We start from the raw sequence: 16,962 nt of genomic DNA, 5'->3' as shown, positions 1-16,962 counted from the left end.
AAAACAAGTTTCGAACTAAAGATGTAAACCACATTTGAAAATTTTCAAATTAAAAATTTTTCGAACTAAATTAAAAATCAAATTTTGGACACTAAAAAATTCTTTAATTATTTTTCGAACAAAATCGTGTAAACCAAATCTTGAATATATTTTTCACCTTAAATTTTCAAGATTACCATGATTTGAAAACAAGTGTTCAGGGTTTCAAGAAATAATAAAACATATTTTTTTCAACTTGTTGTATTTAACGAAAGGTATGTGGTCTTCCTATACATGTTTATTAACATAATAAATACAGGATCTAATTAATGAATATGTTGGACGCGTCATCATCTTCGAATGTTGTAGCCGTATCCTGTAAAGAAAAAGAAGAAACGACGGATTACTTTAAGAATTTCTTTTTTTTCTGAAACAATAAAAATGAGTCAATATTGATAAGAGAGAAATAAAACTTACTCGTAAATGATGGATCTGTTTAGGTTCATCTTCCTCCTCGGGTACAGGATCACTGCATTTTTTTCACCGATGGATGTTTATGAACTCTTCTGGGTACTGCATTTTTCTTGGTGTTGCTCCTTTATGGTCAAGGTTCCTCCTTCGGTACGAGATGACTGCATTTCTTCCACTGATGGTGTTGGTGGTGGTTTATAAACTCTTGTGGGTACTTCATTTTCTTCTTGGTGTTGCTGCTTTGTGGTTAAGGAAGGGAAAGAAGAAAAGGAAAAGGAAAAAAGAAATGGCGGCCTTATTGGGTATTTACAGTTTTTTCTTCTTCATCTTCTTTTTCCAGTTCCATCTTCTGTTTTTTAACGTACCCGTACGGAACCGTATCGTAGGAATTGAATTCTTTAAATCGACGTTTTGTGTACTGGATACTGTACATTTTTTCTTCTTTGCGTGTGACGATGGTATGGTCTTTGGTCCTGCATATCTTATGGGGGATAGTGATGGTGACTTGTCCACGGCATTGATTTGTAATCATTTCTTTTAGCGTGTTGAAATTTAATTGTTGTCCTGCATTGTAATTTAATGTAAATCCTCTAATTTTGCATATGTAACTGGTGACGTTGGTATCTGGATTGTATATTTCTAGGCTGTAATTTTTTGGTCCTCCACTGACAAATGTCTTGATGTATGCTCGTGGTCCATAAGACTCCATCTCATTCGATAAGCATCCCAAGTACGTAGAAGGTTCAATGGTTGGCTCCCCGGGCTTCTCTGTAAATATTACAGAATCCGTGTCGAAATATAAAACACGTTCCTGCAACATTTCCAGGTACTTGTACAGTTCCAGACGTGCCTGACATGTTGTAAATGCACCTAACACGACATTGGTGTTTCGGTTTTGAACAGGCACATGTTCATTGTACTCCCAGAACGCATACAACATCGTATCATTGATGGGTACAATTTGATGGAGTTTAATGTCGGGGGAAGTGAGTTTTTCATAAAATTCTTCCGGCCGATCAATAATTGTGGTCTGGCTAAAGTTTGATCTTTGGCAAAGCTTTCCCCATAATGAGTTCACACAAAGCTTAGATAAACTTCTTCGTGCAGGATTATTTTCAATTTTGGACGGATCCAATGCAATACCTTCACGCTCCAGGACGGTTTGTATGAATTTTGATTTGTCTTCTTCGCTGACACAGGAACTGGGCCAGCCAGACGCTTCCATTTTCGATTTCAAAAATGTATTGATATATTCCGTGAACAAGCCACCTGTTTTCGTGATGGGATCACATTGTTCAATGTCATAATCCCAAATTTCAAAAATTTCCACTGGTTGATATCCTAATTCTACTGCTTTCTGGATTTCATATGATACCCATGTTCCAGTGAGGCATCGCTCCTGATCGTTGTGTGTACACGTTGCTGTAGGGTCTGGGTTCATTTCTTCGGCACACGCAGCACACAGTGGAAAGAGTAGTTTCTTGTTACATCGGTAAGGCAGGAGACCATGATAAAGATGGCGACTTGGTAATATCGACATTTTGATCAGACCATTGACTTTATTTATTGGTGGTATGTTTTCATCACCCTGTAGATAAATTCGTGGATGGCCTACAGGGTATTTAGCACACTTATTGATGTAAGGATAAAGCGAGACAATATCGAAATATTTTATTACTTCTCCTGCTTTTTCATCGACTTGGTGGTATAATTTCACGCAATTGGTCCTTCCTCCAAAAAAACTATCTCTTGGATTTAATGGTCTGCGGTTCATGTACGGGTGATTCTTCAGATACGTCGCCATTGCAGGATTTTGTTTTAAGAACTGATTAAATTCGCACTCCCACATTTCATGTACAATGTACCCCAATTCACGCAGTCTTGCATTTTTTCTTTGCGTTCGTTCATAACGGAATTCCATGGTGTCTTCTGGATTGCTGTAGATGGGCTGATTACGGCCTGTAGTAAAACATACTTTACACCCGTGGTAAAAGCAGCCAGCATGCTCGTAGACGTGCTCCTCTAACGTCTCAGGATCTTGGTAGTAACCATCAACATGGAATCCCGCAATAAACACTTCTTTTTGTCGGGCCGCATGTAAGATTTGTTTTTCTTCGGTTTTTTCAATGTAGGCCAGCCATTGCATTGCAGCGATCGATTGGGTACTTCTCCATCGATAGCCATGTGCGGGTAGAATTCCAATGGTGTTGGGTTTAAGGAAATTCCGGCGAAATACTAAATTGGAAGCACTGGCAATCGTGATCGTCTCCAAGAAGGGATTCACTTTGGTTTCTGTTTCAAATGACGTCATAAACGAAACGCATGCTTGTCGCAGTACATTGACATCTTGAATACAATACTTGAGAATTTCTTTCTGGAAATCAAACGTGTCATTACGATGATCGTTGTACCACTGCATGAACTTGTTTCTGTCTTCGACGGCCATTTCATCTGCACCATAATACTTTGTTTCTGGAAGTGGTCCAATATACGATTGATTCTCCTTGGTGTTGAAGAAATGCGGGAAGTAGCCTTTGGTTGCGGGTAAATTGAACGCTTTTGACAATTTACTTAATGCCATAGGTAGGAAGTTCAACGAGTCAATGAACGTCAGATTATTCAACGTTAAACTCAGTATCTTGGTCCCATTTAATATGACGTCAGGTCTCCATTGACATTGTTCTACCATGGTCTTTAGGATAAAATGTCCATCGTATCCCTTAGCGTTGTGCGCGACACAGAAAATCCTATTTATATTGGGACGACGTTCCCGCAAGTACTGGAGAAAATCATAAACTGGATCCTCTCCTTGGAAAATATGCTGGCGCTGACCACACGTACTGCAAGACTGCTGGATATTATCGTTTTCAACACATGCATAACATACTTGTTGTGCAACCAATAAATTTGGAATGTGTACATACGTATTATCGCCAATATTCGTGTCCTGCATAGATTCTATATCGTAGAATATCAACAAGGCTTTCTTTGCGTGCATGAGTGAAGGAACACCAGGTTTCAAGCATTGGCGATCAGGAAGCATAAAACATTGATGGGATCCTGGAACAATCTTCTTACAAACATTGCAAAAGATCTCATTGCAATCATGAATGCGTTCTCCACTTCGTACAAAGGAATATACTCTGTAACATCTAGTACATTGCTGCACCATTTTGCATACAGGTTCCCCTTGATGATATACAATATTACGATGATTGTTAAAACATTCTTCGCCGTAAAATTGACGATTGCAGTCGTTGCACAGCACTAGCGTTTGATTCTTGTCGCATAGAGGTCTCTGTAGACATTTGGAGCATGTTACAGGACAATTTTTCACATGTCTGTTACGTTCACTGTATTTTTTATGGCACGCTTCACAGTAGAAATTGGTTGCAAAACAAGCAGTTAAAGATTGGATGATATCAAAATGTCCAGCCAAACAAATCAAATTTATGGGAGTGCGATTTTCGTCGTTGGGCCCCTCGTACATGATGTCATGACCTGTGAAACTGGTATACACTGTAATTTTATATTCTTTGAGGTATGCCTGGAATTGTCGAATTTCATTTACACTGGCACCATGATCCAAATTCACTCCTGCATTTGCACATAATGCATTCACTTCATCGTCCACAACACATTTTCTCTGATGTTGATACTGTGTATATCGTTTCATATCTGTATTCTTGTATTTTTTCAGGCCAATAGCAATAACAAGGGCGTACGCCAAACACCTTGAATCTTGATTTTTTACACGTACAATCCCTCGCTTGATTCGTAACAATTCTTCATTTTGAAGTACTCCTTGCCGCAAACCGCCATAGCCACGTGGAATATCGACACGATGAAAATGCACGGTGAATGGCTCGTGCAGGAGAAACGCATTGTTACTTTGTAAAACTCTTTCAAAGGAGGCCCACATCGTTTCCAGTGTTAGGTTTCGGGCTTGGCGAAAACTCACCCAAAACGGTTTATTCGTGTTGCGTGGTGATATTACGGATAAACCAACCATCGCCTCATCGTCGACATTGGCTAACAAATGGTCTAGCATTGCTTGGAAACTGTTATGTACATACTGTATGATATCGGTTCCTACGGGCGGTGCGTTGAATTGAATTTCGAGCATTCGGCCCTCAATGTTAAATCGTCTATAATGACGAGTGATTTCATTGCGAACAGTAAAACCCGATTCGGCCATGGTTAAAAACAGGAGAAAACAAACAAACAGGTACGGTAAAACAAATGTGTAATGGAAAAAGGAATTGTGCAGCGTGAATTTACTACAAAAGAAAAGAAGAAAGAAAAATCTTAATCACCTGATAAACAGGAAATCATAACATTCATGATAAATTCTTAACTAAGCAATTCATGTAAAGGTCCTGAGTTTGATTCCCTGGCGGTGGCGTTCAGAATCTCATTATGAAAGCACGTGTACTAGAAATCAAAGTTTTTTTAAAAAATAATTATGTTACTGAAATGAGTGTTTTATTGCTGTCAAACTCGAGAGCACTACATCAGCATTTAACTGACCTACCATTCTATAGTGATAAAAAGAATGCATGAAATGAATGAATGTTTCATCAGTACTGAGATGTTAGAAAGCACGCGTAAGCATTTTTTTTCCCCACTCACAACGACCTTTAAATGATGCGTTTGCAAGTTGAAGAGATTCATCAAACATTAACGATACACATACGTAATTGTCGAAACAAAATCTGTATAGCGTATTTTTTTTTATTATTATTGTGACTAAGCGGTTAGCGTACATGGTTCGGACGTGGAAGGTCCTGGTTCAAGCCTCGGTGGGTTTGCTTTCCACGTCGGGGCATGTCAAGCCTATTCTGAAATTTAATATTCTCATGCGTTATCATACATTCTTTTCAAAACTAAGCTAAATGACTGACGTGCACACCTCATAATACATAAACGTACATAAATCGTCTATAATGTCGAGTGATTTCATTACGAACAGTAAAACCCGATTCGGCCATGGTTAAAAAATAAAAACAACAAACAGGTACGGTAAAACAAATATGTAATGGGAAAAAAGGAATTGAGCAGCGTGAATTTGAGTTGATTTTTTGATTTTTTAGTTTAGCGTCCCTTTCAGCAGCGAGGCTATATGAGACGTGGACCTACTGATTAACGTGGAATCCGAACCACATGAGCTCCCCGCCGGGAATCGAACCCTGGTCTCCCACGCCAAAGGCGCGTATGCTAACCGCTTAGCCCAGGAAATCATAACATTCATGATAAATTCTTAACTAAGCAATTCATGTAAAGGTCCTGAGTTTGATTCCCTGGCGGTGGCGTTCAGAATCTCATTATGAAAGCACGTGTACTAGAAATCAAAGTTTTTTAAAAAAATAATTATGTTACTGAAATGTGTGTTTTATTGCTGTCAAACTCGAGAGCACTACATCAGCATTTAACTGACCTACCATTCTATAGTGATAAAAAAAAAGAATGCATGAAATGAATGAATGTTTCATCAGTACTGAGATGTGATAAAGCACGCGTAAGCATTTTTTTTCCCCACTCACAACGACCTTTAAATGATGCGTTTGCAAGTTGAAGAGATTCACCAACCATTAACGTTACACATACGTAATTGTCAAAACAAAATCTGTATAGCGTATTTTTTTTATTATTATTATTGTGACTAAGCGGTTAGCGTACATGGTTCGGACGTGGAAGGTCCTGGTTCAATCCTCGGTGGGGTTTGCTTTCCCACGTCGGAGCGTTGTCAAGCCTTTTCTGAAATTTAATATTCTCATGCGTTATCATACATTCTTTTCAAAACTAAGTTAAATGATTGACGTACACGCCTCTGGCCTTGGTTCAATCCCGGGCGGTTGCTCGAATATCACGTTAAGCTGAAGGGGCCGCTAATGCTTTCAAAGGGAATCGAACCATATTATTCTCAGGCATAGTTTCTGAAATTTTGTAATGTATTCTTTTCAAAACTAAGCGCACACATCTTTGACCATGGTTCAATTCCCGACGGGAGTTCACTGAAGGGTCGCTAAACATATCATTTATCGTGCTTACTTCTAATGTGTGGGGATCCTGATTCGTACTCCCACTTTCCCATTCCACTAATTTCTTCATAGTCTAAATATTTCGTACTAAAAGTAAAACAGTGTATGAGTGATCCACCCCCACAAATATAAAATAAAAATGATTTTCGAATCTTGGGTGACAAATAAAATCTCACTGAACTTACCTCAAATTCAATGAACAAAAAGTCGGTGCAGTAAAGCTTAAATGAAGACACTTCTAAAAAAGCAGATCTTCTTCACTTCACAGTTGAGAGCGATGTAGGCTTTGAAAAATGAAATTTAGATTTTTATTTAGGTCGTTGTGAAAACGATGTCACCGTCAGCCAATCAGAAACGAGGAAATTTATAAAATGACATCACAACGAACCAATCAAAACGCTCGCTGCTTTTGTCATGAATCACGAACCAAAACGATGTGTAACAATCGATCGTGACGTCATTCACGTTTCTCAATAGTTACATCTAGTATCACAGTTCTGATCCCAAATGCTTTCTGTCAGGATCATGTCACTACTTGTCGTAACTGTGACGACATTTCATTTTCCTCATATTCCATACGAGAATGTCAATGTTTGCTTTTTTCATGAATCATGCTGACACGTTCGTAGTAAAACTAAAGTAATGCGATTCGCTGACGTTTGCATTTTTTCAATCATATGTACTTCTATGTCGTCACACAAAGAAGTCTATCAGCATTTTATTTTAATCCACGAACGGAAGCGTTACACTGTCAGATTTATTTTCTTAAAGTATAAGTGTATCCTTTTCAAGAACCATGGTTCGAAACCCACCAAGCACGATTAAAACCGAATTCATTCATAGCTAAGCGGTTAGGATACACATCTTTGGTTTGAAAGACCTGAGTTCGATTCCTGGAGAAACATTTCTTAGGATTTTTCTAAAACTTGTTTCAATTTCTAGTTCGAAAATTTTAAAAGTTTAGTTCGATAAAAAGTTTGATTTGAGAAGTGTTACACTGTCAAATTTATTTTCTTAAAGTATATGTGTATCCTTTTCAAGGACCATGGTTCGAAACCCACCAAGATCGATTAAAACCGAATTCATTTAAGCGGTTAGCATACACATCTTTGGTTTGAAAGACCTGAGTTCGATTCCTGGAGAAACATTTCTTAGGATTTTTTCTTAAAGTTGGTTTCAATTTCTAGTTCGAAAATTTTAAAAGTTTAGTTCGATAAAAAGTTTGATTTGAAAATTTTTAGATGTGATTTACATCTTTAGTTCGAAACTTTTGTTTTAAAAATGTTTTAGTTCGACAAAATTTTGTTTCAATTTTTTTAGTTCGAAATTTTTTTTGGGTTCGAAAATTTTTTGTTTGAAACTTTTTTGTTTCAAAATTTTTTAGTTCGAAATTTTTTTTGGGTTCGAAAATTTTTTGTTTGAAACTTTTTTGTTTCAAAATTTTTTGTTTGAAAATTTTTGTTTAAAATTTTTTTTAGTTTTGAAATTTTTTTAGTTCGAAAAATTTTTTAGTTTAAAATTTCTTGTACTCTGCGGAACCGTTTCGAAAAGAATCGGAGCAGTTTAGGTAAGACAAATCTGGCAACACTGTTTCCATTAATGAAGCGCTTACTGAGCGTTTAAAAAATCGCTTAAACTCACAACAATGTGTTATAAGAAATCTACAAGCGACACCTCTCTTTCACCATTGTTACTTCCAGAGACATAGACTACTAATTCAAGGACAGGATCTCCATCAAGGTAAGAATCATCTTATCTGTCAAAGAGAACGATAATATTTAATGTAAACTTCAGTACAATATCATGATACCAAAAAAGGGTTATTTAAGGAGGAGGTTGAACCCTTCATGGGAACTTTACGCATAACCATTAAAAAAAAGAATCCCGGTCTAGGATGGATCGCCGTCATAGCACTCTGTATTTCCCTCATGGACTGGGGGGGGGTAAGATCATGTGACTTCTATCCACCAATCAAAATTGAGGTACCAAAACACGCATCTTACACATAAAATAAAACAAATAAGTAAGGGGTTTTCCCATGTAATCTGTTCATCGTGTGGCGGGTCTAAAATCATGTGACCTCTGTCGGCCAATCAGAATCGAGGTACCAAAGTATACATCAGAAAGGACACCCTAATTTCAAAAATCCTAGGACCTAAAATCACGTGATCTCTATCATCCAATCAGAATCAAGGTACCAAAGCACTTATCTTACCCGTAAAAGGAAACGAATTAGTGATGGATTTCCTCGCAAGGGTAAAACATGACGTCATACCATGTGACCTGTTCACCGTGTAGCGGGTCTAAGATCATGTAACCTCTATCAGCCAATCATAAACACTCATCTTACCCGTAAAAGGGAACGAATTTTCAAATATCCCTGGGTCTAAGATCATGTGACAGCTGTCAACCAATCAAAACACACATCTTACCCGTAAAAGGGAACAATTTTCAAAAATCCTAGTCATAAAAGAGAATGAGGGATTTCCCCGCAGGGTGACTCATGACGTCATACCACGTGACCTGAAAATTTGAATTTCCCGCGTGGGCGGGGCCTAACGTCACGTGACCTCTCTCAGCCAATCAGAATCGAGAAATTTTTGCTGACTCGGCGCAATATACGTCGACCCCTACTACTTACATTAACTTTTCTTTTCTAATTTTTCATAGCATTTCTAGATGGATTTAATTATCTTTTAAATACGCTATGGTAACAAGAATTTAGTGACTTTTGTATCGTTCCTTGGCTACTTTGAAGCCCCACACAGTTTATTAAAATACACTGATGAGCGATCCCTCCGAGATGCCAGAACTGTTCTTCAAACAAATCTGACTTTGCTATTCGACTGCTTGAGTCTGATAAGAGGTCGCATATTCCGATCGGACATACCACTGAAGAATAATCACCGAAAAACGGGCATACCCATAGACTAATTGCAAAAGCATTTGGTTCGCGAATTCCTATTGTAAACAATGGAAAAACAGAGTTTTCAGCATTAGAAATAGGGTGAAGCCCTTTTCGTTTTGTTCTGCGAACACACTTTTTTAAACCCGCTGATATGCCAAATTCAACAATTGCATGTTGTGTTTGTTCACGAAAACAATTAATGTACTAATCAATAAAGGTCGGACGCTTCGCTCCAAATTTGCAATTAATGCATGAATAGTAATATGTTGGGTTGCATAACTTACTCTTGCTGGCTCCCAATGAAATGCAAATTCGAGAACCAATAAAGATAATCCGCCCTCGATTGAACATAAAACTCGTAAGTAGTGGATATTATAAATGTGTCTTTTTCAATTCCAGGAAAACAAGGTGATACTTGAATAAGGAAATCATAAAAAGTTGAAATTACGGATATTTCCTTTTTTTTCTTTTTTCAAAAAAGCCATTTCTTCAAATGACAAAAGCCATATCAAGAATTTTTTTCATATCTAATTGTATGTTATGTAAAATGTAGATATTTACTGTGTGTAATGTATCTTGTGCATCCACTAACTTGGGATAAATTCATTTTAGAGTTCGGGGACTTTCGAAGAAGTACTACAGGATATGATTGACAAAATAGTTGACACTGGGAAAAAATGAAATGAAATGAAATCTTTGTAAGTTTTACGTCCCACGATTATGCCGGTTAGGCTAAAGGAGACGGTAATGATGAGTAATGAATGAAATGGTGGAATGAAGAAAGTGGGAGGAAACGGGAGAACCCCGAGGAAACCTTCACATACGGTGTTTGTGCACCACAAAGTTCACTTGGCGGGGCTGGGATCGAACCCGGGACCCTAAGCACCAGAGATGAACGCTCTACCACTGAGACACCGCGGCCCGGACACTGGAAAACTATATAGAATAAAAATCAATATTGAAAAGTCGAAACTCATTAGAATATCCCGTGTAAAGGCGCCCTTACAGGTCAGAATGGAACAAAGAGAACTTGAAGAGATCGATAATTTCAAATATCTGGAAAGTATTTTGACGAAAGACGCTTACTATACCAAAGAGATCAGGTGAAGAATTCCCATAGCAAACAAAGAATTCACGAAAAAAGACCACTCTTAATTAGTAGGCTTAATTTTGGACTAAGGAAGAAGGTGGTCAAGTGCTATATATGGAGCATTGGACTGTAGGGTTCAGAGACTTGGACATTACGGAAGTTAGAGAAGAAATATTTAGAGAAGTTCAAAATGTAGTGTTGGCGGAAAATGGAGAAGATAAAACGGACGGAGAGAGTAACAAACGACAATGTTTTAAAACGGATACGAGAGAAGAAGACGCTTCTAGTCAGCATCCTTCATAGGAAGGCCAATTGGATTAGACATATTTTGCGAAGAAATTGTCTTCTTCACACCGCCATAGAGCGAAAGGTGGAAGGAAAACGAGGAATAGGAAGAAGAATAACACTGATCGATGATTTGAAAAATAGAAGAAAATATTGGGAGTCACAAGAGGAAGCTGAAGATTGAGAAACGTGGAAACATTTGCAGGCCCAAATATAGAATTGAAAAAAAAACTCATTAGTCTCATGACTTGCCAAAAGGCAGAACACTTTATTATTATTATTATTATTATTATTATTATTATTATTATTATTATTATTATTATTATTATTATTATTATGTATGTGTGGCACACAGTGTACATACAATGCTTCTGTCCTTAGTATTTCTCTTTTGACATTCTCCTGAAAGAACTTAGCCAAGATATACTCACCAATCAAGTCATTCTGGTCAAACTGCAACTATCCTGTGATGCCAATATGATCAAACAGAACAGTCCTTAACAATTATTGAGAGCCTCCACTACATGATAAGAGAATAATAAACAATTATCGCGTGTTCATAATAATAATACGCAACAATGGTAAGACACGACGCAGATAAATCGGAAGAACGTGGTCTGTAGGCCATTATCTGCTCCCAGATCAAAGAAGAAGAAAAATTGAGTCAGCACGAATCTCTGATCAGGTCACACAAACAGCAACGGCAATAATAGTAATAATACTAATGAACGGAGAAAGAGATGCCGTGCCCATTGGAATAGATACGTGACTCTTCTGTGGTTAGTTTAAGTGAGGGTACGAGCGTCTGAAATGCCCACTTTGAAGACGACACTGCATTATATTTTTGTGTGTTAACGTAATGACAGAATTGTGAAGGAATTCGGTTACGAGTAGGACCGTAACGCATCTTATCCCATTGTTGTTGTTTATTTTGTCTTTTCGTTTTACTTTTCAAAATTAAGCAGCATTGCCAACTACAAACTGTTAAACTCCATATACCCATTTTTCTTTTCATACAACTTGTATATCACCAACCCATAATAATCAACTCAAAATTAACTGGTCTTCCGACAACACGTAAAAAAAAAAAAAAAAAAAAAAAAATCCATATTATTAGAAGCTACATTATAGTAGGAATAAAAAATAAACAAATATAAATAAATGTAAATAAATAAATAAAATAAATAGAAATCGGAATGTAATAAATGTAAAAGTCGACGTCCTATCTATGCTGCAACACCATATTTCATGGGATCAGCGAGAACAAATGCGAGTGACGAGTTTGTTCAGAGGTATGATGGATAACCATTCATACACCCCAGATAAGCTTGGCATGGCGTCGTCCACCCAGCGTTGTGAGAACAACTGAGGAGCCCTACTTGATCTACTTGAAAGAAAGACGTAGCGAACTCTAGTCTAGAAAGCCAGCAACAACAACAAGCGGAGCCGATGTACTGATCATAACATTAAGTCATGCGTGCCACCTGGTAGGCCATGTGCCCTGTAGTTTGTTGCGCCAGGAGTTCACATGTATGGGCATATTAACTTAGTCGTCGGCATAACCGCAGCGCCGATTGGGTCTAATTCCACAACACGGAACAATTGAATGAAAGGGATGAAAAGATGTGTGTCAGTCATAGGTTGTCAAGGAGCATTGTGATAGTGTTACAACAGCAAAGCCCGGAAGAATCGTCAGAAAACTGAAAGAAGAACGAAGTGTAGCAAGTGTGGTCCAGGGGTTTTGTATTGCTCACAGTACTGTTTCACGTGCATGATGAAACTGCAAACAACAGGCAGAGGTGATGGTCGAATACGGTCATCTACAACAGAGGACGACTGCTGTATTGTGAAACAAGGAAGAAGGGACTGACCTCAAACAGCGATGCAATTGCAATCACATTTAAGAGAACTGCAAGTTGCACAATGGCATGTCGACTGTATCGAGACGATCTCTTTGCATATCGGTCATTACACTGTATTTCGTTGACACTCGTACATTGCTGGCACCGTTTGTGATGGTGTCAAGATCATCAGACCTGGACCGACGAGAAGTGGGGTCGCGTTCTCTTCTTCGATGAGAGCAGATTCAGTCTGCGTTGCGATTTTGGAAGTACACTCTGGCGGGGAATGGGAACACGCAACGATTGCAGGAGCGTTGTCGAAGACGATAATTTTGGTGGTTCATTGTTCTTATGCAGGAAGGCATAATATTGCATGGACATAACGACCTTCCAGTTTTTGAACACGGTACACTTAACATCACTGTAACATTGTACACCTTCTCCATATGCAACTTATCAGAGATCAATCGGCCCTACTTTTACTATTGATGATGATGCACGACCGCATCGAACAACGCAGGTGGTGGAGCTTTTGGAACTTCAGTATTCGATGAATGGACCAGCCTGCCTGTTCGCTCGATTTGAACCCCATTCAGCACGTCTGGAATGCTATACAGAGAAGTCTTGCAACACGTCCAGATGCACCAAAGACCATCCAGCAGATGTCAACAGCGCTCATGAAGTAATGGAACTCCATACTACAACTCATTACCATCTTAGAGAACAACACGGAAGCATGTTGCAGATCATGCATCTCTGTCCGTCGTGATCAAATACCTTTTTAAGGACCAATTCACTCCCTCTGTAATGGCAAGGGAGGCAGGCATCATGAGAGACAGTGCTTTCAGTGCAAGTTATTGCCTCTGTATAAAAATACTATATTTCTTTTAATCACATCCCCCCCCCCTTCCTATATCATATTAGAGAACCACTTTCTCTGTATAGTTCAAGTTTCACGCAGCGACATATGACAACATGCGAAACTTACTTTCATCCTTAAATTTTGCAGGTCCGTTAAAAGGAGGCTCGTTAAAGAGATTAATGTAAGCTCCGCCGTTCGAAGTGATAATGTAACACAAAAATTAAAGTTCGTTTTATTTAAAAGCACAGTTTAAATTTTCATTCATAGATTCAACATAGATGACCAATCAAATTTCCATCCAAATTCAAACTAAATGCTAATCCATTTTCAGACAGAAAGTTACGCTACCTGAGATAAATTACACAAATCCCCAGATTTTAATTTGGGAAATGTATACATATAGTCAGCACATCACATAATTCATCAACTTTCTTTCTCTCTCTCCCTCTTCTTGATCTGAGTCCACTATTTCTGTCATTCAATCAGAGAGGTACCCAACTGTCTTCACAACGGTTGGTTGAATACCGTACTGCCAATGTCATATACTAGTTTTCCGTAATAGTCACTATTTCACTTATTAACCAAATCTTACAATGCTTGATTTCAGTTATTTCACGGAAACCAGTAGACCAACGAGGCCGGAGAGTTGGTACTTAAGCCATAGTCTATAACGAGAGGAAAAAAAAAAAAAGCATTTACAAGAAACCACACCCGGAAACGCGTGCTTGCTAGAGGCACCAAAGTAAGTAGCAAACACTTTCTTCAGTGATAGAGAAAGGGTATAACAGAGCTCTAGCATCAACAAAAAATCATTTAAAAAGTAGAAAAAGTATCTTAATTTAATTTCACTTTCTTTTATGATTTTTTTCTTTTATACACACTTTCTATACAAGCAAATTTCTCTAGTCACAGACCCGGGAACAAAGAGAAATAATTATTTTAAATCTCTGTTCAAGTTAATAGGCGTACATTAAAACAAAACCGCCTATTAACTGCGTAGGTTCACTCCACAGAGCCGGTACTTCAAATTAAGTTTCTTTTAATTAACTTTCAATAACATCTTCAGATTCTCTTGAATTCAGAAAAACAGTTCATTTTAGTTTATATCAAATGAATAACGGTTTGGAGAGAACTCCCTGTAAATCGTGCAAGTTTGAAAACAAGATTTATTGGGCCTTATGCAGAGTCGTTCTGACGCTTGATTAGTGCCATACTCAAGAAGTGGAGCACACCTTTTGTCGGCATTGATGGCTTGGAGTATCTGGCCGTGATTCTCAAGAATGAAGCAAAAGAAATTAAGTTGACTGCACTCAAATTGAAAAATGGAAAAGCTAAAACAGTCTGATAAGGATTCTAAGGTGTGTTAGAGGAGTCCAACCTGTGAAGATCAATTGTTAGAGAGTTCGATTAACATTTGGTTGCTGCAGTAGTCAGGCCCTTAGTATGACGATATAATCATATGTCAAAACGACTTTGCATAAGGCTCATTATTAATGTTACTGACTGGAAGCTTCGGTTGAGTACGATAGTTGATATGGTGTGTACCAACTGGACAGAGGATTTGATCCCTGGTTCTTCACTCATTTCAATGCACCTCCGAGATTCATCCAGCCTTGTTACACCTGAAGTAGCATGAAATAGTAAAGGACACCGGAGTGGGACCCTTACATCTCTTATGAGTACTAAAGTCAAGACAGTATGGGGCCTTTATCTGCACATACAGCCTTTGGGTCTTCCTCCTGTCCCGAAGGGGCGGAAGAGGGCAACCTTTATTTTATAAAAAGAACTAGCTGAAATGCCCGTTCTTCGCACGGGGAGAATACGTTTATGGGAAATATTTGAATCTCCTTCCTCCTTAGAATATTTATTTCAATTAAAATACAATGATAAAGTGACAGAAGATACTCTACTTTGTGTATAAATATTAAAACAATCTAGCCCCACAAAATACACCATTAATCAAAAATTATACGTGATGTACTTAAAATCGTATGATACATTTGTAAATCCTGTAGTTTTTGCACTTAACGTACAGCAAACGTATAACTGAAAACGCATGTTTTATAATACTTTCCGTATAAGTGTTTCATTTATACGTACTTTGCCTATGAAACAATATAGGCGGTCAGGATCTGACATACAAATGAACGTATATAACATATAAGCTGACGAAGGTAACATACATAAGGATGACTGTTAGATATCAGACATTCTGCAACGGCGTGATGTAACATCTAACGACAGTGCCTATGCAGCATACGTACTCTGCGTATGCTCCGCACTGATTTCTGTAGTAAGTAAGAAGATTCCGTATACTTGTACAATATACCGCTGTCTGGAGAACGGATTTTTCTCAGTGTAATATAGTACGAACTTTTTTTTTTATTTCTGTTTATATAAACTTCGATTGTTTTGTACTTTTGATTTTTTTACTGCTATAAATGATATTAAATAGACTATAGCGAACCACAAAAGCAAGAGGAGCCACACACACACACACACACAAAAGGTGATTCTTATCCTGTGGGCCGACCATAATGGCGATGGATGACATTTTCCACCACTTAATGACCTCTTAATGAACCCCGGGAACAACTTAAAAACAAGCTGATATTGCCTGAACGTTGATTTTTATGTGTTTGATGTATTTTATGATGAAGCAATCAGTCTCACCTCAGGAACGGAAACAGATTAGACGATGTCGGTCCAGCTTCGACCATAAAGAAAAGTTTTAAAGTAAACCACAACATAAAAAAATAATAATCTACGTACTTTTCCTTATAATTTATATATATAAGGAAAAACTATACAAGCTTCATTGATCCTAAAAAATAATTGTAGCGGAAGTGGGTATTTAAAAAAAAAAACACGAAGCTGTATTTTCTGTATGTTACTACCACGAACGAAATCCGATGCTTTAGGTCAGTGGTTCTCAACCGATGTGTCGCGACACATTGGGGTGTCACGCAGTCCCTTAAGGTGTGTCGCGAAATTTTAGAATTTAAAAATCATCAAGAATTTAATAATAATTAGTTAAAAATCGAGACAGACTGCAGTATTCAACACCTCCTGCGGTAGCAATAATGTTCAGTGCTATATAGAGTCATTATAAAAAATAACTGGTTTCAGTATTATCATAGATATTATTGTTATTATCACTTATAATGTGTGATGTCCTAGACTTTTAGTAAAGTGTGTCGTCATTCAAAAAAGGTTGCGAACCACCGCCCTAGGTGCGAAAAGAACTATCTGTAGTGACGCCTCTTGACAAAACTCATACCAGTAAAAATTAACATTTTTATCTATACAAGCTGACAGAATCAATATATGTATTTTATCCCTACAAGCTGTATACAAGAATTAGATAATTTTAAGTTTCCTTCCCTTAGTTTGTGGTAATAAAATGCTAATTCTTTTACCAATGTGACTTATCTTAAGAGGGCTTACGGCGCCGAAATTAAATTGCTCGCAAATTTTAAAGTTTT

At 37.8% G+C, this 16,962-nt stretch overlaps 2 protein-coding genes across 2 annotated transcripts in view; both read right to left on the bottom strand.

The window, feature by feature from the left end:
- The window catches only part of LOC145692794 (tetratricopeptide repeat protein 28), a 257,632-nt gene that overhangs the window by 165,115 nt on the left and 75,555 nt on the right, over positions 1-16,962 (bottom strand). The window lies entirely within an intron of this gene.
- On the bottom strand, positions 234-1,711 carry LOC145691586 (uncharacterized). The gene is made up of 2 exons (XM_081766992.1): positions 457-1,711; positions 234-355 (listed from the first exon to the last, which is right to left on the bottom strand). Exon 1 carries the CDS (start codon positions 1,673-1,675, stop codon positions 746-748), a length of 930 nt encoding a protein of 309 aa, XP_081623118.1. The 5' UTR covers positions 1,676-1,711; the 3' UTR covers positions 234-355; positions 457-745.

This window comes from Thermobia domestica, chromosome 8 (genome assembly GCF_964235325.1).
Source record: "Thermobia domestica chromosome 8, izTheDome1.hap1.1, whole genome shotgun sequence".
Classification (NCBI taxonomy): Eukaryota; Metazoa; Arthropoda; class Insecta; order Zygentoma; family Lepismatidae; genus Thermobia; species Thermobia domestica.
This window is presented reverse-complemented; position numbering and strand designations above follow the sequence as displayed.

Excerpts from the sequence above, each read along its gene's own strand:
- LOC145691586 (XM_081766992.1), bottom strand. The coding sequence starts at position 1,675 with ATGGAAGCGTCTGGCTGGCCCAGTTCCTGTGTCAGCGAAGAAGACAAA.